We start from the raw sequence: 25,537 nt of genomic DNA, 5'->3' as shown, positions 1-25,537 counted from the left end.
GTTTCCATACTGTAAACCTCTATGACTCTATTTCCTTGCTCTCAATACCCTCCCTTACTTAATTCTTACCAATACTGTCCTTTCCTTTTTGTTTATATTTAAGCCCCATTTCTTAAAGATCCATCCCGCTACTACTCCTCTTCCTTACTCTTACAAATCATGAAAGGTGGGAGGCCATTTATAATAAAGGGCAGTCAGTGTCCTCGGGCAAGAATGGTAGTAACAAGTCCTTGTGGTTGGAAAGATCCATTAGCGAGTCGGTGAGATCTTTACAGCTCCAGACACTGGTATACAGAATTCCGGATAAGAATTGGAACACACATCTCCACATCAAGAATAATATTGTGTCGGTCCAGAAAGGATGGAAGGTAGGTAATTGTGCAAAACATGCAAAAAAACCAAATAGGAAAAACCAAGCAAGTGAGGTAGATCTCTCAGAATCATTCATGATGAGTGATATTGACGTGAGAAAGATTGATAATCTTTGCATCCTTAGCACAGAGAAGTATCGAGATTATTATGTGTGATTGGTAAATGAAGTAGATTAATAAAACTACCTCTACCGAGTCCAGTTGCTGAATTATTCTTTTAATTGATTTTGCAAGCAAGATAAAGCCACCTGACAGGAGATGCTGAAAGATTGCAAAGGCAGTGACGTAATTCAAATGAACTGTCCGCATTGAACGCAATGAAACTGGATGGGATGCAATCTATATTTTCAAAACCTGCAGTGCATGGAAATTGCAAATCTAATTTAACTATTCAATTTAAACACAGGTGACTATGCAATTAGTGAAATTCAAACAATAGCAATGGGTTTAAGTATATTTCTTCATGGAGGCATATATATGTGAAGTTTACAGAAAAGCATTTAAAAGTTGGAGAAATACATGGCAATTGTGCTTGAAGGGATAGTTTCACAGAGAAAATCAAATATTCTGCAAGACATCACACCTCCAGTTCCATCTTGGCCTTTGAAAAGTAATTTAGTGGAATGCAACTTGCCCTCACCGACTGACTGTTTTTCTAATTGTCTCTGGTGTTTAAACTAAGAATTACAGCACCAAAAGAGGCCATTCAGTTCACTGCGAGTGACTGAACTGTGCTAGTCGAAAAAGATGTCCCGTGTAATGCCACCTTCCAACTCTTGATCTGTTCCTGTAAGTTTTTTTTTTAAACGTGATGAGGCTTTCTATCTCTGCCACACATTTAAGCGGCGAATTCCAGAATTCCACCAGCCTCTTGATGAAAAAAATTACTTAATTCCCTTCTAATCCTTCTATATATTCCTTCCAATATGTGCCTCCTGGTTATTGACCTCTCGGCTAATGGAGATAGATCCTCCCTAACCACTATAACGGAGTCCCTCAATTTTATAGACGTCAACTGAATCTGCCCTCAGTCTCCTCTGTTCCAAACAAGTTTAGCCTATCTGATCTTTCTTCATGGGTAAAATTCTCAATTCCTGGCAACATTTTCATTAAACTGCCTCTATACTTTCTCTTGCATTCTCACATCCTCCCAGAACTATGCGGAAGCTCTAACTGTGGTGTAACTGGTGTTTTAGGTTGCATAACATCCAGCTCTTAAACATTAGGCCATAGCTGATAAAATAGCAATATCCCATATGCCTTCTGGCCCACTCAGCTACCTTTAGAGATATGTGGACAAGGTCCCTCTGTTTCTCATCTTTTTACCTTCACGAAAAATTCACTCAAGTTAGTCAGACACGACCTTCCCTTAACAAATCCGTGATTTCCTTACTATGCTTTTCTAAATAATGATTCATACTGTCTCTTACAATTTTTTCCCAATAGTTTACCCATTAGCTAGGTTAGGCTGACTGACCTGTAATTATTACTCAATCCATCCCTCCTACCCTAACTCCTTTCAAACAACAGTACAATGTTAGCACTTCTCTAGCACCACAAAAAGTTAGAGAGGACTGAAATCTCCTCAGAACGGTCATATTCTTGTATACCTCTATCAAATCTACCATCAATCTCCTTTGTTTGTGTTAAGAAGCAACAGTTTAAAAATGAAGTACAAGCTAAATTAACAGGACAAACACATGCTCCTCTGACAGGTCAGAATGGTTTACCACTCCTGGATGACAGATAGTGCACGAGTGGTGAACGAGTATTGAAGCATAAGGAGGCTCTTTCCCACTCCTTGTTACATCTGAAGAAGGTTGGAGCCAACATGGATCACTTTGAAAAACTCTTTCCTTTTCAAAATGTTTTTTTCCCTTCTAGCTAGCCTGCTTTTAATGATTTCTCTGATGGTGGTTTACAAATAGGTTGAATCTCATGACCTCCAGGAATGTTTGTCCTAGAGATATGTCCTTGGCAGAGATAACAGACCTGGCCTGTATTTTTCATGATGTGGAGATGCCGGCGTAGGACTGGGATAAACACAGTAAGAAGTCTAACAACACCAGTTTAAAGTCCAACAGGTTTATTTGGTAGCAAAAGCCACGAGCTTTCGGAACAGGCTACCCCTTCGTCAGGTGGGTGGGAGTTCTGATTACAAACAAGGCACAAGGTGGAGGTGTTTTTCAACTGCTGGAAAGAGGAGAACCTCCTTCCTGATCAAGGAAGCCTGGACAGAGGTAGCAACGAAAGTTAGCAGTTCTGGGTCAAGCAGCACAACTAGGCCCAATGTTGGAAATGCTCAATGATCCTTTTTTAATTTTATTCTTTCAAGGGACCTGGGCGTGGCTGGCTTGACCAGCAATTATTGCCAAACCCTAATTTGCCCGTGGGAACATAGGAATATTGAAGCAGTAGGCCATTCATTCCATTGTGCCTGCTCTGTCACTCAATTCAATCATGGGAAGGCAGCTGAACCGCTGCAGTCCCTATGGCATAGGTACACCCACAGTGCTGTTAGGGAGTTTCAGGATTTTGACCCAGCAAAGGAACAGCGATATACCCATGTCAGGATGGTGGTGTGGCTCGGAGTTGATGAATGTTCCTATGTATTTGCTATCCGAGTCCTTCTAGGCGATAGAGGTTGTGGGTTTGAAAGGTGCTGACAAAGCAGCCTTGGTGAGTTCTTGCATCTTTTAGACGGTACACTCTTGTGTGCTACTGTACTCAGTGGTGGAGAGAGTGACTGTTGGGGGTGGTGGATGGGGAGCGATTGGCCACACATGTGAAAGAACAGTACATCCCAGTAGCAGTTATCACAGGAGGAATGGCTGCATGTGGGTGACAGGCATTTGCCTCAAGTGTCAGTGTCCTCCAAGTCCTAGGAGTTTTGAGACATCTGGGAGTACCCATCAGGGATTTGAAGGATCCAGTTGATTATTCATTCAGAGATGATCCAAACAATGGAATCTGATCTTGAGCAAGCCTATTTGTCAGTTCGATCGTGGATCAATCAATCCATTTAGGCATTGTACCAATCCTCAGCTTCAGTGCGAGAGTTCCTCAATGCCATCAGTAGCCATGCCTTGAGAGGATACTCCTGTCATTGAGGATCCATCCATGGGGGTGTGCAAAGGATTCATAAAACTGGCAGCTAAGGGTGCCAGAGCATATATGTATCATGAATGCTTCCCAAAAATGATCAGACACTTGCTGGATGCATTTCTGATGGCCATATACCAGTTGAATGCGTACTGAGTATAAGCCCTTCCTGTTGATGCTGCGATGAAGTTTTGATAGTCATGTGGGTGCCATCTATTTGGTGTCTTCATATTTTGTGTGAAGCCCAGCAGAAGGATCCATCTCAAACAGAACTGGGTTAAACTACTGTTAAAGAAAGGCTGATAAAGTATTACATAAGCTAGGGCGGTCAACACTTTCAAGAGTACCATTACACAAGCACTTTCTAATTGATTTATGTCCCAGATATCAAAAGGACTCAACCCTCCTAACAGGCATTATCTTTCCGCAATTAGGCAAGTAAACAAAATGCCCTTCAGTTCTGGTATTTGATCCATTGAGAGGAGAAATTGCTCTTTCACAACTCTCTATCTATCCTCACATGCAGCCTGAGGTGGTTCAGAGTCTAACAGGTCCCCAACATGCGCATCTTCGTGCTAATGATACCTTAAAACATTGGAACACTCTTGGGTGTGGTGCGTAGAAACACTAAATGATGCAATGTAGCAATTGCCTGTGGAACATATATGGTAGGGATGGTGGTCAACAAGTCCAGTAAGGACAGAGACAAATCAGATATGGACTACACAAATACAAAACATAGTGATTATGGGGAGCAGTAAAAAAATTCTCCATAGATAAACAAAATGTCCTAAATCAGAGTGAGAACCGGAGAAGAAATACCAAATTAGCGTAAAAGATGCTAGAATTACTGTAATTGTGACAGGAAGTCTTCCAAATAAGCAATGAAAAATAGTGGAACTGGGACCAATGGTAGTTCTTTTGTCTGGAAAAAGACAATTAAAAATGAAGCTGTGTGCTATAAAAACGTAATAATCCAAAAGGACAATGGTGGTAGATAGGAACTGGAGTAAGAATTGAAGTGCTATATGACAGTGGGAATTTGACTTCTGTGAAGACAAGACAACCTAATCTCATCAAAGTGACAGACAGTATGGACCGGGGCCAGTAGAGACTAGACTTGATAAAGATAGGTGAATGTTATGCATTATAAAATTAGGATGGAGGAATATAGGAGGGCAATTTTCATAAAGAAGCTAGATCAGTTGCAACAATAATGTACACATTTAAAATGGATTGAATTGTGAAATTTTGGCCAACATTTTGACATTCTAATGTAATCTATGGCACAATAGTGATCAAGGCAAATATACTATTGAGCTCCAACCGAAGTTTTTAAAATTTATTTATGGAATGTCAATGTCACTGTCAAAGCTAGTATTTATCACCCTTCCCTATCTGCTCTTGTAAAGGTTGCGGCAAGCGCCTTCTATTGATGCAGATTGTGAGGTAAGGCTTACTAGACATTTTCATTATGATTTGGTACAACCGAATGGACTGCTTGACTATTTCAGAGGGCAGTTCAAAGTCGACCACATCAGTGTTTGTGTGTGGAGTATGTACATTCTCTGTATCTGCGTGGGTTTCCTCCAGGTGTTCCAGTTTCCTACCACAGTTCAAAGATGTGCTAAATTGCCCCTTAGTGTCAGGGAGAGTTAGCAGGTTAAATATGTGGGGTTATGGAGATAGGGCCTGTGTGGGATTGTTATTGGTGCAGGCTAGATGGGCCGAATAGCCTCCTTTTTCACTGTAGGGATTCTATGATTGTGGATCTGAAATCACAGACCAGACCAGGTGAGGGCAGTAGAATTACTCCCCTGAAGAACACATGTGGAACCAGATAGGTTTTAATGCACGGTCACCATTTATTTGTTTAGTTGAGTTTAAACTCCCCAGCTGTTACTGTGGGATTTTGAACTCATGTCCCCAAATCATTAGTCCAATTCTCTGCATTACTAGTCCAGTAACATAACCAATTGTGCCAGAGTACTCATGAATTATGTATATAACCATGGAGAGCTAAAGTGGCAAAGGCAGAGGGACAAGTTCTTGGGCGTTCTTTTAGTAACCAACAATCTAGAAGCGAATTCTGGTTAATTGTGATGCAGGATCACAGGTAAGAGGTTTCCTCATCTCAGCCTTTTCTACTGAGGATGTTGACTTTTGCTGGGATACAGCTGCATGGGAACCAGTGCCATTGTGTAATCAGTCAACACGGTTTTGTGAAGGATAGGTCGTGCCTCACAAACCTTATTGAATTCTTTGAGAAGATGACCAAAGAGGTGGATGAGGGTAAAGCAGTTGATGTGGTGTATACGGATTTCAGTAAAGCGTTTGATAAGGTTCCCCATGGTAAGCTATTGCAGAAGATACGGAGGCATGGGATTGAGGGTGATTTAGCGGTTTGGATCAGGAATTGCTAGCTGTAAGAAGACAGAGGGTGGTGGTTGATGGGAAATGTTCATCCTGGAGTTCAGTTACTAGTGGTGTACCGCAAGGATTTGTTTTGGGGCCACTGCTAAATGACCTGGATGAGGGCGTAGAAGGATGAGTTAGTAAATTTGCGGATGACACTAAAGTCGGTGGAGTTGTGGACAGTGCGGAAGGTTGTGGACAGTGCGGAAGGTTGTTGCAGGTTACAGAGAGACATAGATGAGCTGCAGTGCTAGGCTGAGAGGTGGCAAATGGAGTTCAATGCGGAAAAATGTGAGGTGATTCACTTTGGAAGGAGTAACAGGATTACAGAGTACTGGGCTAATGGTAAGATACTTGGTAGTGTGGATGAACAGAGAGAGCTCGGTGTCCATGTGCATAGATCCCTGAAAGTTGGCACCCAGGTTGATAGGGTTGTTAAGAAGGCGTACGGAGTGTTAGCTTTTATTGTTAGAGGGATTGAGTTTCGGAGCCATGATGTCATGTTGCAGCTGTACAAAACTCTGGTGCGGCCGCACTTGGAGTATTGCGTAATTTCTGGTCACCGCATTATAGGAAGGATGTGGATGCATTGGAAAGGGTGCAGAGGAGATTTACTAGGATGTTGCCTGGTATGGTGGGACAGTCTTATGAGGAAAGGCTGAGGGGCTTGAGGCTGTTTTCGTTAGAGAGAAGGTTAAGAGGTGACTTAATAGAGGCATACAAGATGATCAGAGGATTAGATAGAGTGGATAGTGAGAGCCTTTTTCCTCGGATGGTGATAGCTAGCACGAGGGGACATAGCTTTAAATTGAGGGGTGATAGATATAGGACAGATGTCAGTGGTTGGTTTTTCACTCAGAGTGGTAAGGGTGTGGAATGCCCTGCCTGCAGCAGTAGTGGACTCGCCAACATTAAGGGCATTTAAATGGTCATTGGATAAACATATGGATGATATTGGAATAGTGTAGGTTAGATGGGTTTTAGATTGGTTTCACTGGTCGGCGCAACATCGAGGGCCGAAGGGCCTGTACTGCGCTGTAATGTTCTATGTCCTATACAAGTGTGTATTCCCTAACCTGTGAACATAAACATAAGTGTCACCAGGTTAGTTAATTGAAGAACAGCTCAAAATAACTAATGTGGTGCTGAGACATGATTGTGTTTTCTCGCAGAGATATGGTCACGATTGAAAATCCTGACCTATATTCTCTTCCCTGATCTAGAGGCTTTGAGAATAGCCCAACTGAGCTAAGAATGGACTTAACAGACAAAGCCGGCCAATTATATGAATTACCTGCTGTGACCCCTCTCTTAAATAGCTTTTCTAGGATATTCTCAAACTCTTGTTTACATCAGTTAAAAGTTGGCTTGCATCTCTACTTCCCTTTCCCCTGTACGTTGCTAATTAGTCTCATCTTATTTTAAATGTTCATGGCCCTTGTTACTGACCAATACAGCATAGGAGCAAATTTTTTCTAGACTTATGCCTAGGCTGTGCTGAGTGGCCATGAGAGCGTAAGGAGTAAAAGATTGGATATCTTTAGCTTCGTCCACCCATCTCTGCTTGTGAGACACATTTACTCCCTCCCCCATAAGAGATCAGGAGCTCACCATCTACAAAATCTATTGGGAAGAGCCCACATCGTTGGTGTTGCATTACACAAATACATTTTATCAGCATTGCCACCCTCTGCAACTGCTTCAAAACCATGTTGCAAATCGATCCAAGAAAAATGGGCTGTGCACCACTGCAACATGCTGTCCACCACCATTTTATCTTTATTAAAGAACAATAACATGGTTGGCAAGTAACCTCTCAACAGGCAGGCTAGTTGGAGTTATGGGAATTCTGCAATACAAAGCTGTGTAATGCATCAAAAATGAATCATATTAATTGCAGGTGAAATTATAGTAAAAGTTAATCCAGGTCCATTTCTTACAAAGCTGAAAATGTTCCACATTAATACTTGTCTCAATAATAGAAATACAGAGTGAAAACAATGACTTTCACCATGTATTGCATGAATTCCGATACGCAATTTTTCCGGACCTCCTCTCCTGAACGTGTCGACTGTCTCTGGGTGAACAGGTCCACAAATACTGTCCTCTTTATACTTCACTCAAGGACATAGATAATAAGTATTTACAAACTATTTGACTTCAGAAGGTATTTCAGCTGAGCTTCAATACATTGCCAGCTGACATCTATACATATGGACACTTTCAACTGGTAGTGATTAGAATGACTTTTTGCTCCTAAGGTCAGGGACATCAGCTATTCTTGTATTATAAATCCTGCTTTGAATAAAAGGACCTAACAGCCTACAGTAGGAACCCAAGCATTTTTATCTGTGAATTTCCTAAAGTGCATACTCCACAACGCTCCAAAAATGCACTTTTATAAACAAACCAAATTGTAGTCATACACATTCTTTGCCAATTCATTTTCTGTTACTTTTCAATAAAGCAGCATGAGTCAAGGAAAGTAGAACAGAAAAAGATATTTACATTTATACAAACATACAAACATAGCTTAAATTATACAGAAGCATTCAAGATGAACATCATAATATAGCAGTCAAATTTTCTCAAGCTTTATTTCTAAAAAGACTAGAAAGTGCACAAGCGTTTCAATCTTCAGGAGTTAGGTGTAGCACAGTACTATCAAAATTTAGAACTTAAATTTCAGAATGTGGAGAGAAGTGCAAATGGTACAAGTGTCTATTTTTCAAAAAAAAAACTGCAAAGCATTTGATATTACTATTTATAGTATTTTCCCTTCCAGTCCTGTTCACTAGGTCACCATATCAATCCCTTGCAATGAGAGAGGGGATCAGAAGGGCTTGTAGTAGTTGGGACTAACTAAAAACATGATGGCAGTTGATGCCAACTTCACCTTGCCCCATTTAGGCACTTCAATCCATTTAAAAACTACTGCTGTGTGAATTGTGTTACTGGTACATTGCAATCAGTAAGTATTGCAAACTCCCATTTGAATCAGAAGATTCCAGGTTCAAGTCACTCAACATTACTTGTGCCTGTTAATAGCCAGAGCTGCACTGATTTATTTGGAAGCTGAGAAGCAAAGTAAACTTCCTGAAGGCAGTGATCTTGGAGTCTCACTCTTTACACTTCAGCTTCAATGCTACATTCATTGAGAGTTGCTGTTAGAAGAACTTGACTAATCAACAGCTGCTCAATTGAGGTACTGTGAGAAAAGCCCACTTCTGGCAATGTTTGCAACTTTTGCAATACGAAGAATAAACTGTAACTTGTGGCTTGCAATTACTTTATCACCTTCTAGTATTCTGCCCTCTTCTCTTGAAGACACTAGCTGCACAGATACCAGCTATTCTACAGTACTTAAATAATGGAGGCATTTGTGAACCTAAACTACAATTATCAATTATTTGTCTATGGGAATAACCAATGTTTCTGTACCTAGGCTATGGTCTGATTTTACCATGTCTCAAAGTTGTTTTGGTTGCGATAAGCTCACCGGGCACAGGCTCTCTTCATCTGTCAAGTGGCATATTTACCCACAAATCTATTGTGGAATCTTAAGGTTTGGTAAGTATAAGAATAAAACCTTGACTTTAGAACACATTAAACAATTTCTACCAATAGGGTTCCTGGGAACTTAACATTCTCATTTTTAATGGGGAGGGGAGGTGAAGATGAAACAGCCTGGTACTAGACTTGAACAAAGAAAATGTGGCCTTAAGTGCCAATTTTTGATTTCATAAAATTCCTCAGGAAGATGGAAGTTTTTAAACTTTATCACAGTGTTCAGACAGATTTGGGATAGGAAGGAGCACCAAATTTTAGAAGCTACAATTATCAGATCAGGCAATAGTGCCAACCAATTTCAACTGTTGTAAAACACATACATAACAGATTTAGGGATAGTAACGGTCACAGTAACTTACAAACACCCCGGCAAAAGATCTGCACTCTATATCCACAAATCCTAATTTATTTGGTTTGGCATAAATGTTCTATTGGACTTTAAATACGCAAATGTCAATTTGTACTACATTATGGACAACTTTCTTTTGTGGATCTGCAGATATATGGAACAAATTGAGATAATTTTGAATTCAATTCAAAATCCTACAGACAACAGGAAATGGAAGTTGATATCCAGTCAGTCAGTTAGAATTGAAATCCATAGGGCTGTTGACTCTTCCTTCTGGATGGTTAATTAAAAATTCCATTCATAAGCTAACATGTGACAGCCTTAAGTACAAAATATGCAGTAAAGAAACATTTATCACATTTAAACATGATCACTGGGAGATCTAAATTCAATCTATACAGAAAGTAACACTGAGCTGCCACATTCACCAGGTTACTGTAAAACTAAAAGTTGCTTGGTGCCGAACTGTCATCGTTAAACCAACCTTCTTCCTTCTCTGCTTAGTGCTTAATATAATAGTGTAATACTGTTGTACCATTCAATAAAGCGGTTTTTTAAAAATAACGTATTCATGATTGCTTCCTTAATTTGTGTCCTCCAACTCTTTTGTTCCTTTCTTTCCCGTTTTTATCTTATTTCAAGTGGTTGTGCACTCCAACTTGCAGACAATGATTCATGGTTTATAAACTGAGATTTACGGGCAGTCTTGGGGTCTGGTTCACTCACCAGAAAACAAAATTGAGCAGAATGATATATTCACTCTCCTCAAACCTGTTTGCTTTCCCTTTCTCCAGCTGACGATCTTATGAATTGTCTTAAGAACATCAGGTCTTAATTCTAAGCCTAGTAGCAACGTAGCAATGCAGATCTGAGCACTGAGATTGACATGCAAAATCCTGGGGATGTTCTGTACCCTCTAAGTTCTGCTAGTCTGATCCTTACAATAATCAATGGCAAATTGTTGTGTATACTTTTCAATCTCCATTTTTTTGGTCTTCAACTATTGTTTCCCCATTGTGCTCCTTGAAATGCTGTTGAAAGGCATAGATTAAATTCATATGCATGTGAGCTTACAGAATCCCAGCTCACCACACACACACTTCAGAATCAACCCTTCACACTTCATGTTATTGCACTCCTTACCTTTGAATAGATGCCCTGCAGAGGATGGAGGTGAGGGGATGCCGAATGACTATTTTAAATTCTTCCACTCGAGAAAAAGGAAAATTTAGCAAAAAAAAACAATTGCCAAAACCTAAAAACCGGTTAAAAATTATGTTGGAACAAATTCAATCCCATAACTAGACTTGTTCCATTGCATTCAGCTACACATACAAAATATATCCCCATTCATTTGGAGCACTTTTTAGCATTCACCTTTTTGGTTCTCTCTGTAGCCAAAAGAACATTTCTGTACCATTATTTTTGGCTCTCTGCTCTTCTGAAAATACAATGAATGGAGTAAGATTCCAGTGGTACCACAGCCTTCCAGTATCTTACATGGCCAAGACAAGAATTTTACCCCACAGTTGCATGGGCAGCAGCATCACACCTGATGCTTACCCAACTTTCACACATTGCAACTTCTACCCAGATACTGGATAGCAATCAGCAGCAAAAACTGTGGCTAATTGTTCTCTTCTTCAAACTTGGGTGCAACAGAGGTGAGGAGAAGTAAATCAACTACAACCACACAATTGTTGCTTAGCACAAAACAGATGGGAAATGGTTCTGCACTTGTACAAAAGTTGCATGGGTATGTGGGGATTTAAAAGTGAAAGAAATATTAAGTGGCATGGCATACAATTATTTTTTTTCAATTTAAACTGGACTTCAGAGACAAAAAGTGACAAGATACACCCAATATTGTTCACATTTAAGGATTCAAGATCCAAAATTGAACCATCAAATAAGCTTCATAATCTTTATACTATCATAAGCCAGAGGGTGTAGTGTGGAAAGGTGTCCCCTACCAGTAGTGAACATGCCACTTCTATATAATGCATCACTGAGTATTTTTTGCATGTAGATCAAGGCACACAACACACACAGCCATCGAGATGTGTAAGTAAAAGTCAGAAGCTACAAATTAAAAGAATGTTACGAACAGAGGGCTTAGGTAAAAGGAGAATAAACCCTCAAAATGTCACACCTCTTCATAAGAAATTTAGGGCGGAATTTTCCAGCTGCACTCGCCCCTAAATTGGAAAATCCTGTCCAAGGTCAATGGACCTTTCCATGGTCCACCCCTCGCCCGCTCCAATTCCTGTGGCGGGTGGTATGGTAAAATTTGCCCTTTAATCTCTGGTGAAGTCTAAAAACCACAAGTGTGCTTTCAGACTCTGGCGATGTGCTCTTATGTAGTGCAACTGTGTTCCATGAAATGACAAAATTCAAATATACAACTTATACACAGGAAATACCTTCCAGTTTTTCAGCAACTCCCCAATGCAAGCAGAAAGCAGACATGCCAGTAAGAGTATCTGTACACAATTATTAATGAGGTTAACAATATATCACACAGTGCATATCACATGGCCACTCATCCTCCAACGGTGAGTCAGGCCACGAACTGAAAGTTCATCTTATTCAAATGTCCATGAGAACAATAAAGATCTTGCATCCTGATTGAACTGACACACTCACGTCTCTGTGGGACAAACACTGCGGTCTTTGCAGCAGAAATAATGGACCACAACTCCATTGGGGTAACGCGCAAAAGCACTGCAGGAGAAGAACATAAATAACCAGGTGAATAAACAGTTTAAAAATATCACAAGTACGTAAAGGATGTTTGTGTGGAATGTCGGATACACTAATTCTCTGAATTATTCTTTATATTAAAATTTTGAAGTCAAGGAGTTTTCACGAGTTTTTTTACGGGCGGCATGGTAGCACAGTGGTTAGCACTGCTGCTTCACAGCTCCAGGGTCCCAGGTTCGATTCCCAGCTCGGGTCACTGTCTGTGGAGTTTGCACATTCTCCTCGTGTCTGCGTGGGTTTCCTCCAGGTGCTCCGGTTTCCTCCCACAGTCCAAAGATGTGCGGGTTAGGTTGATTGGCCAGGTTAAAAATTGCCCCTTAGAGTCCTGAGATGCGTAGGTTAGAGGGATTAGTGGGTAAATATGTGGGGGTTGGGCCTGGGTGGGATTGTGGTCGGTGCAGACTCGATGGGCCGAACGGCCTCCTTCTGCACTGTAGGGTTTCTATGATTTCTATGAAGTGTTCAATTGATCGGATGTGCTGGTTCAACTTATACTTGCTTTTTTTTTGGTTGGTGGGTCTATAATACACATACATTTTGGATTAATTTACTTTTCCCTGTCCCTGTATCATTTCTGCATTCCTGTCTTTGCTGGTGCTGCAGCACCAGGCAACAGCTATGCTACCAGATCTCTATCAATGTTTTCCCCATGTAATTGGTATGTGTCAGTAGCTTAAAATGAACTGTCTCTGGCAGGGCTGACCCTTAGCCTTTGCATAACAATAAAGTTGATAATGCTGCTCACCCAGAAGCCAGCAGCTCTACTGAATGGCAGCGCCACTGGGGAGGTGGTGGTGGCTGCTGCCAGTATGACACCCACCTGAGGCCTAGAATAGTTGCTGGACTCAGGCTATCTTATTTATACATTGATAAACTCAAGTGAAGAAGCATAATCCATAGTACAGGGCAACATCTGACGATTACAGAAAGTGGAAACATTATTAGGAAACTTAAAAGTATTCATGCCAATACAGGTATTTAAAAACTTGATGACTGCATGACAGCAGGAGCTTCAGGAAATAATGCACAAGAACAGATGATTGTATAATGAATCTAGATGTCAAACAAGTGGAACATAGAAACGAGCATGTGAAACAGTGCATTTGGACCTTAAAATCCTGTCGAGTAAGTTTCTTGTGTAATGTTCTTAATTCATCATTGCTGATTATTTCTCCCAAAGACCCCCTACTGTTAGATAGCTAAAACGGTCCTCTACGGGCACAAGTCACATTTGGACAGTGTAAACTTATACTCCTAATGCTGATGTATTTGCAGGACAAATGGATATTTAACAAAATTTTTATTTTTGGTGAAGACTTGGTGACTCCAAACACCGATTGTTATCTAGGAATTAGGTTAAGGTTAGATTTTAATAGGTAATTGTTACAACTGGGGAAAGTATTTGAAGACTGAACCTGTTTCCAATTTTCTTCTTGCAGACTCGGCAGATTTTCTCCTCTGTTATGATGCATTTCACCTCCTGATGATAAATTCTCTGCTCCTGAATCTATCAGATAAAAAGAACATTTGCATTTGCAACAATCATAACTTTGGATGTTCCAAAGTGATTTGCAGCCAATAAAATACTTTTGAAATGTAGTCATTGGTGCAATGCAGTCAAATACAATGCCTGTTTTCTGCACAGCATTGGCCAATACACCAGGAGACTTCCCTGCTCTTCTTTAAATAGTGTCATGGGATCGTCCTCATACACTTGAGGGAACTATCTGATTTAACATCTCATCTGAAAGATGGCATCTCAAACAGTGTAGCACTCATTCAGTACTGCATTGTGCACTGAAGTACCTGATTAAATTATGTCCTTGTCTACGAACTTCTTAACTGCAGCTGAGATTGCTAGTACTGAGCTAAGCCTTACATCAAATAAAGCAGACAAAATGGTTATAAACTAACACAGACTTTTAAAACTTTTCCAAGGCCAAGAAGCCCATGGTCCTGTTTCCCAATCCCATTTAATTATTTTTCTTGAAAGTTTTCACTTATCAACGTCAGAGATGTTAGTGAAAAAGAGAGTAATTTCATTTTGGGCAACCAGATTAGCACTAAGCAATTCAAGGTCAGGGATAGCAAGGATGAATGTACAGTTTCCCCTGCTTGACCCCACGGTTAAAAGATAAGAGAATTTCACCATTTAAATGTGACATTTTTCCCACACAAGCCATCCTTTAGCTTGTCCGAAAGATTGCCAAATTAGGGGCACTTGTGCAACTATGCCAGAAATCATTTCTCTTAAAATTCTTGCAGCTGGAGGAGACGGTGTTCTTATCAGTCTGTTATGATTTTGAACTAGTCTCAGAGCTGAATGGCTAGTGATTAATCTATTGTTCCAATCTGTTCCCGCTAGAGATTTTATAACATGACAAGTTGAAATGAAGACTACTGGCCTAGTTAATCAAAGGTGCTCAAAAATGCACTAGAGTAGACTCAATGGGAAGTGATTTTACTCACTAGAGTTCTATTAAATGCACAAGTTCAAGGTATAGCTTAGCCTGCTGGAAATTGATACAACAGCAGTAATGGAACTAGTTTTCTTGTCACTGGAATTTGACACAGAAATAGGTAATGGGAGGTACTTCTGTTTGTTGGGATGCTATTATGCTTGGATTAAGAATACATTTAATCTTTAGGTTCTAGTACTTACACGAAGGAACTCTGCATGAAGGAGGCTTTTCATAACTTGATTGCAGCGGCGTCTCTGTGCATTTCCTTCAAGAACATTCTCCAGAAATACTTGGATCTCCCGGATTTGGGTGTTGGCAGGAAGCAGATTCAAAGTCTACAGAAACATTATTTTAAAATTACAGAAAGGAAAAACATCCCTGCATATAAACCATGAAGTACAGCTTTGCAAATATAACCTAACACAATATTTACAATAGTGTAACACTCTTCCCAGTATGTAATAAGAGTCATCTACATGGTCATCGAGATCATTGAAAGATCTTAAATGCACACATTTGATGCTTTGTGAATGTTGGCCTTGACTGATACATGCTTGGATAAGAAAAGGAATAGGCTCAGCTCGGAGGCCTTTGATAGCTGAACTGGTTGATAAACTGGCCGGGCTCACAGGAATCACAGCCAGTTAGTAGACTGGGATTTTCCTGAGCAGGCAATGGTTTGAGGGTTAATTTGTAGCGATCGTATGGTGTTTGTGCATTCTAGGTAACTTTTATTGTACATCAATCTGTAAATTATCTGAACTTTAAAGTTTGGATCAGCATTCAAAGAGTAATGACCCAATCTTCCAAGACGAGCATTCCAATTTTTCTTGATATTTCTTTATCAGACCCAGATGAACTCCAGGAACTATCAAATAATCTCAATTTGTTCCCCCAAAGCAACAATTCTCAGCATTGCATAACAGTACTGGGTGCACTCTTAGACAAGTACCATTCATTAAACTGTACACAAACCGTGTACCATTTTTCTAAACAAAAATTAAAGGCATTTAAACCAACTTAATATTTAATTTTATCAACATATTCATTCTTGTGAACATAAATAGACTTACAAGGAACTACAAAAAGCTGTTTGGCAGATTGATCAATTTCAACATCTAGAAATGCAGCCAAGCAACTCATGGGATGCTAGTGCATCTCAGCAAAAATCAGGATATAGTTACAAAAATGACACTAAAGTTCCAGAGAACCATGTACATTCATCATTCCACTTTTTCATATTGGGTGCCCAAGAGTGATAAATATTCAGAACATTGTTCCGTCAAAGCAGTGGAACGAAACATTGGCCTTTACCCTTCTGGCTCCTTAGTGTTGGATTTGGAGGGGGGACGGGGGACACCCCAAAAATGCTCTGAGGAATACTTCTCTAAGGTTCCCAGGTAAGGGTTTACCTGGCAATTGTCCTGAACAATTGTACTGGGAACTATCTGACAAAGTAATTTAAAGCTCTAACTTTGGATGCTGCTGCTAGTAATACACTAATCCAAAAGAATAGAAAGAATAAAAGCACTTCTAACTTTAACATAACTACTTTAAAGACCCAGACCGAGCCCCGCACAGGACAACCCAAACACCCCCAGGGGACTACCCCACATCCCACCAACAAAACACCCCAACCCCCATCTAAATGGCACTCACCCTTTTCTCCCCAATCATCGACCCAGACCGCATCCCCTCACCAATGTCCCGACTCTCCGCCCCCACCCCGTTGTCTGACTCTCCCCCCCAGCCCACCTCCAATGTCCGACTCTTTCACCCACCCACCATTCACTGAACTTAGACACTTATCTTTTCCATGGCCTATTGTCTATAATTGGACATTTAAACTCACCTGCTTTACTGCTTCAATCTCACCATCCTGAGTCAGAAAGGTCAGGGTGAGACAGGCACTTAAGAATTTTAGTGCAGTCAAGTCACTGATTACCAGTTGCAAATCTGTTGCTGATTGTCACTCAGAGGAAATTGCGGCTCAATGAGTGTGAACAATAGTTACCAAAAGTGATTTTAATTCTTCTGACTTTTGCTGGGTAGCTATTGGTGTAATGCAGTTGGGATCATCCGAAGTTTGCAATTTATATTACATTTTCGAATGGTTCCCAAAGCAGGCCAATTGCCCAAGGGAAGTGTGCATTTTTGGACAATTGCCATGCAAACCTTGTGTGGGAAATTTCAAAGGGGATTCTTCAGCAGATCTTTGGGGTACCTCCCAAAACAATGCTGGGAGATCTGAAATTACAACCCAATAAGTCTGAAGAAAACAGTAATCTTGTATTGGTGCCCCTGGCCACGTATTCGGAGACCTCACAGTCACTACCAATGACACATCCTTCCGTTCAGTACAGAAATGTGGCTCTCTTGGGAGTATCCTCTCCAATAACTCTATATCCCTGACAAAATCAACCATTGCCTGCCAAAAGCAGGCTTAGCAATCAGCAGGCTCACTTACAGACTTTGGAAACAGCATGGAGTTTGTCTCAGAGCAGAAATCAAAGTCTTCCAGGCCCTTACATTGCTTCTTTATAGGTGAAACTTGAACAATCTATCAGCATCACATAAAACAACTGGAAGCATTCTTTGTTGTCTTGAGGTCTATTTGTAAAATCAGATGGCAGGACAAAATCTCCAACAGTGAGGAGATATAGGCTGGAATTTTACTGCCTCGCTCACCCTAGAATTGGGGCGGGTCAGGCTTGCAGAATGGCATTCTCCGTTGGCCTCGGGTGGGATCTTACGAGCCTCGGACAAGCAAGGCAGTAAAATTCCTTGCAAAGTGCTGCATACCTGGCATTAAGAGTATGGTCTGTCATGTGGTTCACATGGAGGATTCCTGCATATCAAAGAGAGTACTCTACAACCAGCGTAGCGCGGTAACCCACACCACAGGATGTCCCAAACTTAGATATAAAGACAATCTGAAAATCAGCCTCAGGGATTGCAAGCTGGATCCCAATGCAGGGAAAGAAACAACCTTGGATAGATCCAAGTGGAGAAGTCCATCATCAAGCAATTTTGACATTTGAGGAGAATAGCCTTCAGAACAAGCGAGCCAAAGTCAACACCTCCATCCATCCCACCAACAATGATTTCATATGCAGTATTTTCAATCAGTTATTCAAATTGAGACTTGGCTGAATGTCACACGAGACAACCCAGACAGCAAACCATTTCTTTTTTTACTTGCCAAACACTCATCTGTTGAAGCGACAGGAGAAACCATTAGTATTTTATAGAAATAAATTTTCCAATGTCAATATCTGTTTTTGTTTCACTATGTATGATGACATTCTATTTGTCCAAAGGGCGAATTAATTATAAACTTGCATTGGGCAGAGAATGGTCTGTGAGGAGGCAAAAAACTACATAGTTCCACAACTGAATATTGGCTACATAATTTAATCATGTGCTGCTCAGCTCTGAAAACATTGGAGTTACAGAATCCTATTCAACACATTACCCATTTAGCCAACTGAGCTCACATACATACACATACACTCAAATATATATTTGTCCTTACTAAATTGAGGTAATGTAATAGAAATGTTGCTTCTTTATTGTGGAGTAGCACACTCCAAAAATAGGTAACTTGCCTCATATATAAAATTCAATGTCAGCCAAGGTTCAGTGCAATAATTCTATTATGCACTTTGTCGACAAACACAAAAAATTGGTGCTGCTGGTTCCAGATTTGGATTTTCTGACATGTATGGTTTTGCCTGTGTAGATATAACTTTGACAGTACCTTTGTGGTGTCCAGTTTACTGTGGTGCAGCTCCAGTACTTGCAGCGCAGCCTGCAGGTTTGCTTGTGGCTCGGGTATCTCCATCCTGATTGGTCCTACACAGTGAATGTCAGGTGGTGACAGGTACATACGTAGTAGAGAAAGGTACACCTAAATGAAACAATGACATTGTTTGTGAATCATTCACCTTTCAACCTTCTATGAATATGAGCTAGATTAAACAGCAAACTTTAAAATATTTTAATATATCTCTGATTGACTTAACCAACTATATGTAACAAGCAAGTACACAAAACCCTGCTGCTCTCTGTCAACAAATTCACTAAATAGCATGGTAACCAACTGCTGAATACAACAAGACTGACCACTGTTTAATGATGTGTGCCAATCATGAAGGAGCACCCCCCACCCCTTCTCTTCCACTTAACTTAAAGTACAGCAGGCAATAGCTAAACTGTTCATCTTCATCTCACTAAGCTCTCAACTGAGGGACGGGGTATGATTCTGCTCAGCTTCTATGTGGCAAGTATTGTTGAGCAAGAGTTACAGGGCTGTTCTTTACAATTTGAAACAGTAATCTCTGCTATTTATGCACCACATGAGATAAAACCATGGAACTCTGCAGGGAGGATTAGTACTGTGTGTACTCACGTCTTTGTTGCCATCCCTGTTCCAATCGTAATGTTTGTGACAGTATCTGAAATCGAACAGAACAGGCACTCATTAAAATCAATAGGTGTAAACAAAGTCCAGTTTGACTTAATTTGGTAAGGATGTGAGTAAGTGAACTCAGTCCAAAAAAACTATTTTATAAAGTGAACAGAACTTGCTGAAATTAGTTAGAAATCGATCCAACAGGCAGTGTTCCAATATATCAATCGCTGGTACCTTACACTGATCATGTGGAGATCCAAGTAAAAACCTGAGGAAATACATCCATTTTCCCTCTGGCCCCAATTCTCTCCTCTCCTGAACACTAACTGTTGGTGAGGTACAATTCAACAGGTGGTACAAAGAACAGTACAGCACAGGAAACAGGCCCTTCGGCCCTCCAAGCCTGTGCCGCTCCTTGGTCCAACTAGACCAATCGTTTGTATCCCTCCATTCCCAGGCTGCTCATGTGACTATCCAGGGAAGTCTTAAACGATGTCAGCGTGCCTGCCTCCACCACCCTACTTGGCAGCGCATTCCAGGCCCCCACCACCCACTGTGTAAAAAACATCCCTCTAATGTCTGAGTTATACTTCGCCCCTCTCACCTTGAGCCCGTGACCCCTCGTGAACGTCACTTCTGATCTGGGAAAAAGCTTCCCACCGTTCACCCTATCTATCCCCTTCATAATCTTGTATACCTCTATTAGATCTCCCCTCATTCTCCGTCTTTCCAGGGAGAACAACCCCAGTTTACCCAATCTCTCCTCATAGCTAAGGCCCTCCATACCAGGCAACATCCTGGTAAACCTTCTCTGCACTCTCTCTAACGCCTCCACGTCCTTCTGGTAGTGCGGCGACCAGAACTGGACGCAGTACTCCAAATGTGGCCTAACCAGCGTTCTATACAGCTGCATCATCAGACTCCAGCTTTTATACTCTATACCCCGTCCTATAAAAGCATATGCCTTCTTCACCACCTTCTCCACCTGTGTTGCCACCTTCAAGGATTTGTGGACTTGCACACCTAGGTCCCTCTGTGTTTCTATACTCCTGATGACTCTGCCATTTATTGTATAACTCCTCCCTACATTATTTCTTCCAAAATGCATCACTTCGCATTTATCCGGGTTAAACTCCATCTGCCACCTCTCCGCCCAATTTTCCAGCCTATCTATATCCTGCTGTATTGCCCGACAATGCTCTTCGCTATCCGCAAGTCCAACCATCTTCGTGTCATCCGCAAACTTGCTGATTACACCAGTTACACCTTCTTCCAAATCATTTATATATATCACAAATAGCAGAGGTCCCAGTACAGAGCCCTGCGGAACACCACTGGTCACAGACCTCCAGCCGGAAAAAGACCCTTCGACCTCTACCCTCTGTCTCCTATGGCCAAGCCAGTTCTCCACCCATCTAGCCACTTCTCCTTGTATCCCATGAGCCTTAACCTTCTTAACCAACCTGCCATGTGGGACTTTGTCAAATGCCTTACTGAAATCCATAAAGACGACATCCACGGCCCTTCCTTCATCAACTGTTTTTGTCACTTCCTCAAAAAACTCCACCAAATTTGTAAGGCACGACCTCCCTCTTACAAAACCATGTTGTCTGTCACTAATGAGATTGTTTCGTTCTAAATGCACATACATCCTGTCTCTAAGAATCTTCTCCAACAACTTCCCTACCACGGACGTCAAGCTCACCGGCCTATAATTTCCTGGGTTATCCCTGCTACCCTTCTTAAACAACGGGACCACATTCGCTATCCTCCAATCCTCAGGGACCTCACCCGTGTCCAAAGAAGCGACAAAGATTTCCGTCAGAGGCCCAGCAATTTCATCTCTCGTCTCCCTGAGCAGTCGAGGATAGATGCCATCAGGCCCTGGGGCTTTGTCAGTTTTAATGTTCCCTAAAAAACCTAACACTTCCTTTCTTGTAATGGAAATTTTCTCTAACGGGTGAACACCTCCCTCCGAGACACTCCCGGTTAACACGCCCCTCTCCTTCGTGAATACCGATGCAAAGTATTCATTTAGGATCTCCCCTATTCCCTTGGGTTCTAAGCATAATTCCCCTCCTTTGTCCCCGAGAGGTCCGATTTTCTCCCTGACAACTCTTTCGTTCCTAACGTATGAATAGAATGCCTTAGGATTCTCCTTAATCCTGCCTGCCAAGAACATCTCGTGACCTCTTTTCGCCCTTCTAACTCCCCGTTTGAGTTCTTTCCTACTCTCTCTGTATTCCTCTAGAGCTCCATCTGTTTTCTGTTGCCTGGACTTAACGTACGCCTCCCTTTTCATTTTAATCAGATCCTCAATTTCCCTGGTTATCCACGGCTCTCGAATCCTACCTTTCCTATCTTTCCTTTTTACAGGCACATGCCTATCCTGCAGCCTTATCAATAGTTCCTTAAAAGACTCCCACATGCCAGATGCGGACTTCCCCTCGAACATCCTCTCCCAATCAACATCCACCAATTCCTGCCTAATCCGGCTATAGTTAGCCTTCCCCCAATTTAGCACCCTGCCCGTAGGACAGCACTCAGCCTTGTCCATTACTATCCTAAAGTTAACAGAGTTGTGGTCACTATTTGCCACATGTTCCCCTACCGAAACTTTGACGACCTGACCGGGCTCATTTCCCAGAACTAGGTCCAGTATAGCCCCCTCTCTAGTCGGGCTATCTACATACTGTTCCAAAGAACCTTCCAGTCGCATTTTACAAATTCCTCCCCGTCCGGACCCCCAGCTCTAAGCACTTTCCAGTCTGTGCCAGGGAAATTAAAGTCCCCCACTACAACAACCCTATTTTTTTTTTTCTGCACCTATCCAGAATCTCCTGACATATCCTTTCCTCCACTTCCCGTGGGCTGTTGGGTGGCCTGTAGTACACCCCCAGCATAGTGACTGCACCCTTCCTGTTTCTGAGTTCCATCCACAGCGACTCAGTACATGACCCCTCTAAGTTGTCTACCCTCTGCACCGCGGTAATATGCTCCTTAACTAATATCGCTACTCCCCCACCTTTTTTAGCCCTTCCTCTGTCTCACCTAAAACACTTATACCCCGGAATATTCAGCTGCCAGTCCTGTCCTTCTTTTAACTAAGTTTCCGTCACCGCAACCACATCCAAATTCCGCATAAGCATTAAGGCCCTAAGTTCGTCTGTTTTACCCGTTACGCTCCTCGCATTGAAGCAGATGCACTCCAGACCTCCAGGCCCACTCAGGTCATCCTCCTCCAGAGTGCTCCTCTTCTTAGCTAGCCTTGCCCTGGCCCCCAGCTCAACCCCAGCCTCAGTATTTACTGACCTACTGTTTTGTTCCCCACCCCCCTGCCACACTAGTTTAAATCCTGCCGAAACACTCTAGCAAAACTAGGTAGTAGTCTTAAGCAGCCAGTTTTCATGTGCAAGCCGAGACAGCAAGAGATTTTACCTCAAGCAAAACCACAAAATTGCAACCAAAATGTAATAGAGATGTGTTGATGACATTACACTTCACATTTCCACCAAGATTCATTTGGATAATCGCAAACTTCAAATCTGCGCATTCAGAAATCGTAATAAAACTTAATTGCTTCTTTTATGCATTGGAAAGCGGTCACCAATGTTCATGGTGAACTACACAGATGCATGGCCACACAACAGCCTGAAAGGTATGGTGCAGGTCTTGTTCTGTGATAAATAGCACACGTGGTGGACAAAAAGGTATAAAGGGGCCGAGCACCAAAGAAATAAAAATAGGCAGTGCACAGTCAATTCCTAAAGGAAACATTGGCGGTAACCTGATATAGCCCACTTCAGTTTCAGTTTTTCCTTCCTGCACAGGTGCCTGTACCCACAACTTATTCTTGGGGAACACCACTTCAAATCATCTCCTATTCTTAAAACACCCATCACCAACAGCCTTTGTTTCCTGTGGCTAATTCGATTTTGTATCTACCATTTGCCTATTGAATTCTACAGACTGTCATCTTCCCAACACTAATTAGTTGCTTAGTAATTTAAATATATCCGATTTGGAAATACTTTTCAAATGTGCTCACTACCTGACTCACACCTAGGAAAATGAACACAATTCAAAGAGTATTCCTGAATTAGTGTACTCTCAATTTCACCCTGGAGCGTGACCAATTTTGTGGGTGGGACAGGATTCATGCAAAACGAATATTGAGCCAGTAAAAAATAACTGCAGAAAACACTTTTTGGTATAACACAACTATGTTTAAAACGCTGGATTTGGGACAGAACAGGTGTAAACTGCTCACCCTCACCAAGACTCAACAGATTTGACTTCCAGATGTAGATGCAAACAGATATCAACTCGCAAACAAATGTTCAAGAGGTACATCAAACTCATTCTGCTCTCACTTGGTGGAGCAGCTAGGCTCATTAATTAGTCGATGCTGGATTTGAACCCATGGAACCTAGCATTGCAGGCCCAACACTTACATATTTAAAAACATCCAGAAACCCTGAAAATAAAAACGTATTAAACCCAGTAATTTAAACTCCTGAAATGGATTGTGATTTACTTACTCTTCTGCCATTTTAATATTCTTCAGTATGTGAACATAAATAAAAAGGGCTTGTTCGTGTAGGCCCATCTGACCCATCAGCAACGCTCGTTCCTCCAGCAACCCTGAAACATAACCAGAAAGGTCATTCAGAGCATTCACTTTCACCCTCCCTTTCCCATTGAGCAGTCCAAAACGAAGACCAAGGTGCAGAGTGTATGAAGTTACCAGGATTGAAGAGAAAAGATGGGATAAATTAGAAAGCAATATAAATCAATGCCAAGTTTTGATTTCAGGAATTGAAGATCTATGAAAAAGAATAAACTAGAACAGGAAATGGTACAGAGTATTTTGTGACACAGTAGGAAGCAGGAGGATCTCGTAGGACACAGAAGAAATTGACAATGATTTTTCAGAAGAGCAATAAATATGGCATTGTTAAAACAATAAATTAGGGCAGAAAAAATTTGGAGATTAGACAGGAATTGTGAATCAGGCCAGCGGCTTGCTAATGTACAAGTACAGGTATGCTGAAACAAGGCTAAAAGATATGGGAGCAACATTTATACCTCTTTCCTAATTAGCTGAGTTCCAGAAAGAAAGTTGAATAAATCCAGTTTTCAGGTGAGGTGGATCTGAAAGCAGGGGATAATAGCCCAGAGTATGCATGCACAATTAAGTTTCTACTTTAACATTATATATTTTGTCTTAATGTAACACATTTTAAGAAGTAGAATTGGTTGCAACACTGTCAGGACAGACCCACTAAAGGTGGCGGCACAGTGATATACAGTGAAGAGTGAATGACCCTGAGAGTCCTCAACATTAACTCCAGACCCATGAAGTTTCACAGCATCAGGTCAAACATGGGTGAGGAAACCTCCTGCGGATTAGCCCCTACCATCCTCCCTTAGCCAATGAATCAGTACTCCTCCATACTGAACATTCGTTTAAGAAGCACTGAGCATAGAAAGGGCAGAAAATGTACTCTGGTTGCGGACTTCACCAAGAACAACTCAGTAGCATCATTACCAACTAAGCTGTCCAAGTCCTTTTGTTTTTGTCCTAAATTACGTGACTGCTAGACTGAGCCTGTGGCTAGTTGTGAGGGAACCAACAAAAGGGAAAAACCTATTTGACCTAATCCTCACAATCTGCCTTTTGCATTTCCATTCCTCCGTGATAGTATAGGGAGGAACGACCACTGTGCAGTCCTTGTGGGGACGGTGTCCTATCTTCACACTGAGGATACGCTCTATTGTGTTGTGTGACATTACTGCCATTTGAAATGGGATAGATTTAGAACAGCTCCAGCAACTCAAAAGTGGACTAACAGGAGGCACTGTGAGCCATCAGCAGCAGAACTATATTCTACCACAAACTGTAACCTCATGGCCCGGCAAATCTCTCACTCTACTATTAACATCAATAGATCAACTTTGGTTCAATGAAGAACGGAGGAGGGCATGCCAGGAACATCATACCTAAAAATAAGGCATCAGCCTGGTGAAGCTATAACAGTAGTTCCGAAGAAAACTCATTGGACTTGAAACATTAACGCTGTTCCTCTCT

At 41.4% G+C, this 25,537-nt stretch overlaps 1 protein-coding gene across 5 annotated transcripts in view; it reads right to left on the bottom strand.

Annotated features, from left to right (window-relative positions):
• Window positions 1-2,443: 2,443 nt before the first annotated feature.
• Window positions 2,444-25,537, bottom strand: part of vps39 (VPS39 subunit of HOPS complex) — a 98,978-nt gene continuing 75,884 nt past the window's right edge. For 3 of the 5 annotated variants that reach the window (XM_078233542.1, XM_078233541.1, XM_078233546.1), the window contains 7 exons: window positions 23,988-24,090; window positions 19,444-19,489; window positions 18,793-18,942; window positions 15,233-15,367; window positions 13,986-14,077; window positions 12,454-12,531; window positions 2,444-3,758 (listed from right to left, as the gene is read on the bottom strand). In XM_078233542.1, the coding sequence (XP_078089668.1) occupies window positions 3,551-3,758; window positions 12,454-12,531; window positions 13,986-14,077; window positions 15,233-15,367; window positions 18,793-18,942; window positions 19,444-19,489; window positions 23,988-24,090 (812 nt within the window). In that variant the 3' untranslated portion in view covers window positions 2,444-3,550. Of the gene's footprint in view, window positions 3,759-8,374; window positions 12,532-13,985; window positions 14,078-15,232; window positions 15,368-18,792; window positions 18,943-19,443; window positions 19,490-23,987; window positions 24,091-25,537 lie in introns of those variants that run through there. The other 2 variants (XM_078233545.1, XM_078233543.1) reach the window with 1 other exon arrangement.

Source organism: Mustelus asterias, chromosome 18 (genome assembly GCF_964213995.1).
Source record: "Mustelus asterias chromosome 18, sMusAst1.hap1.1, whole genome shotgun sequence".
NCBI lineage: Eukaryota > Metazoa > Chordata > Chondrichthyes > Carcharhiniformes > Triakidae > Mustelus > Mustelus asterias.
This window is presented reverse-complemented; position numbering and strand designations above follow the sequence as displayed.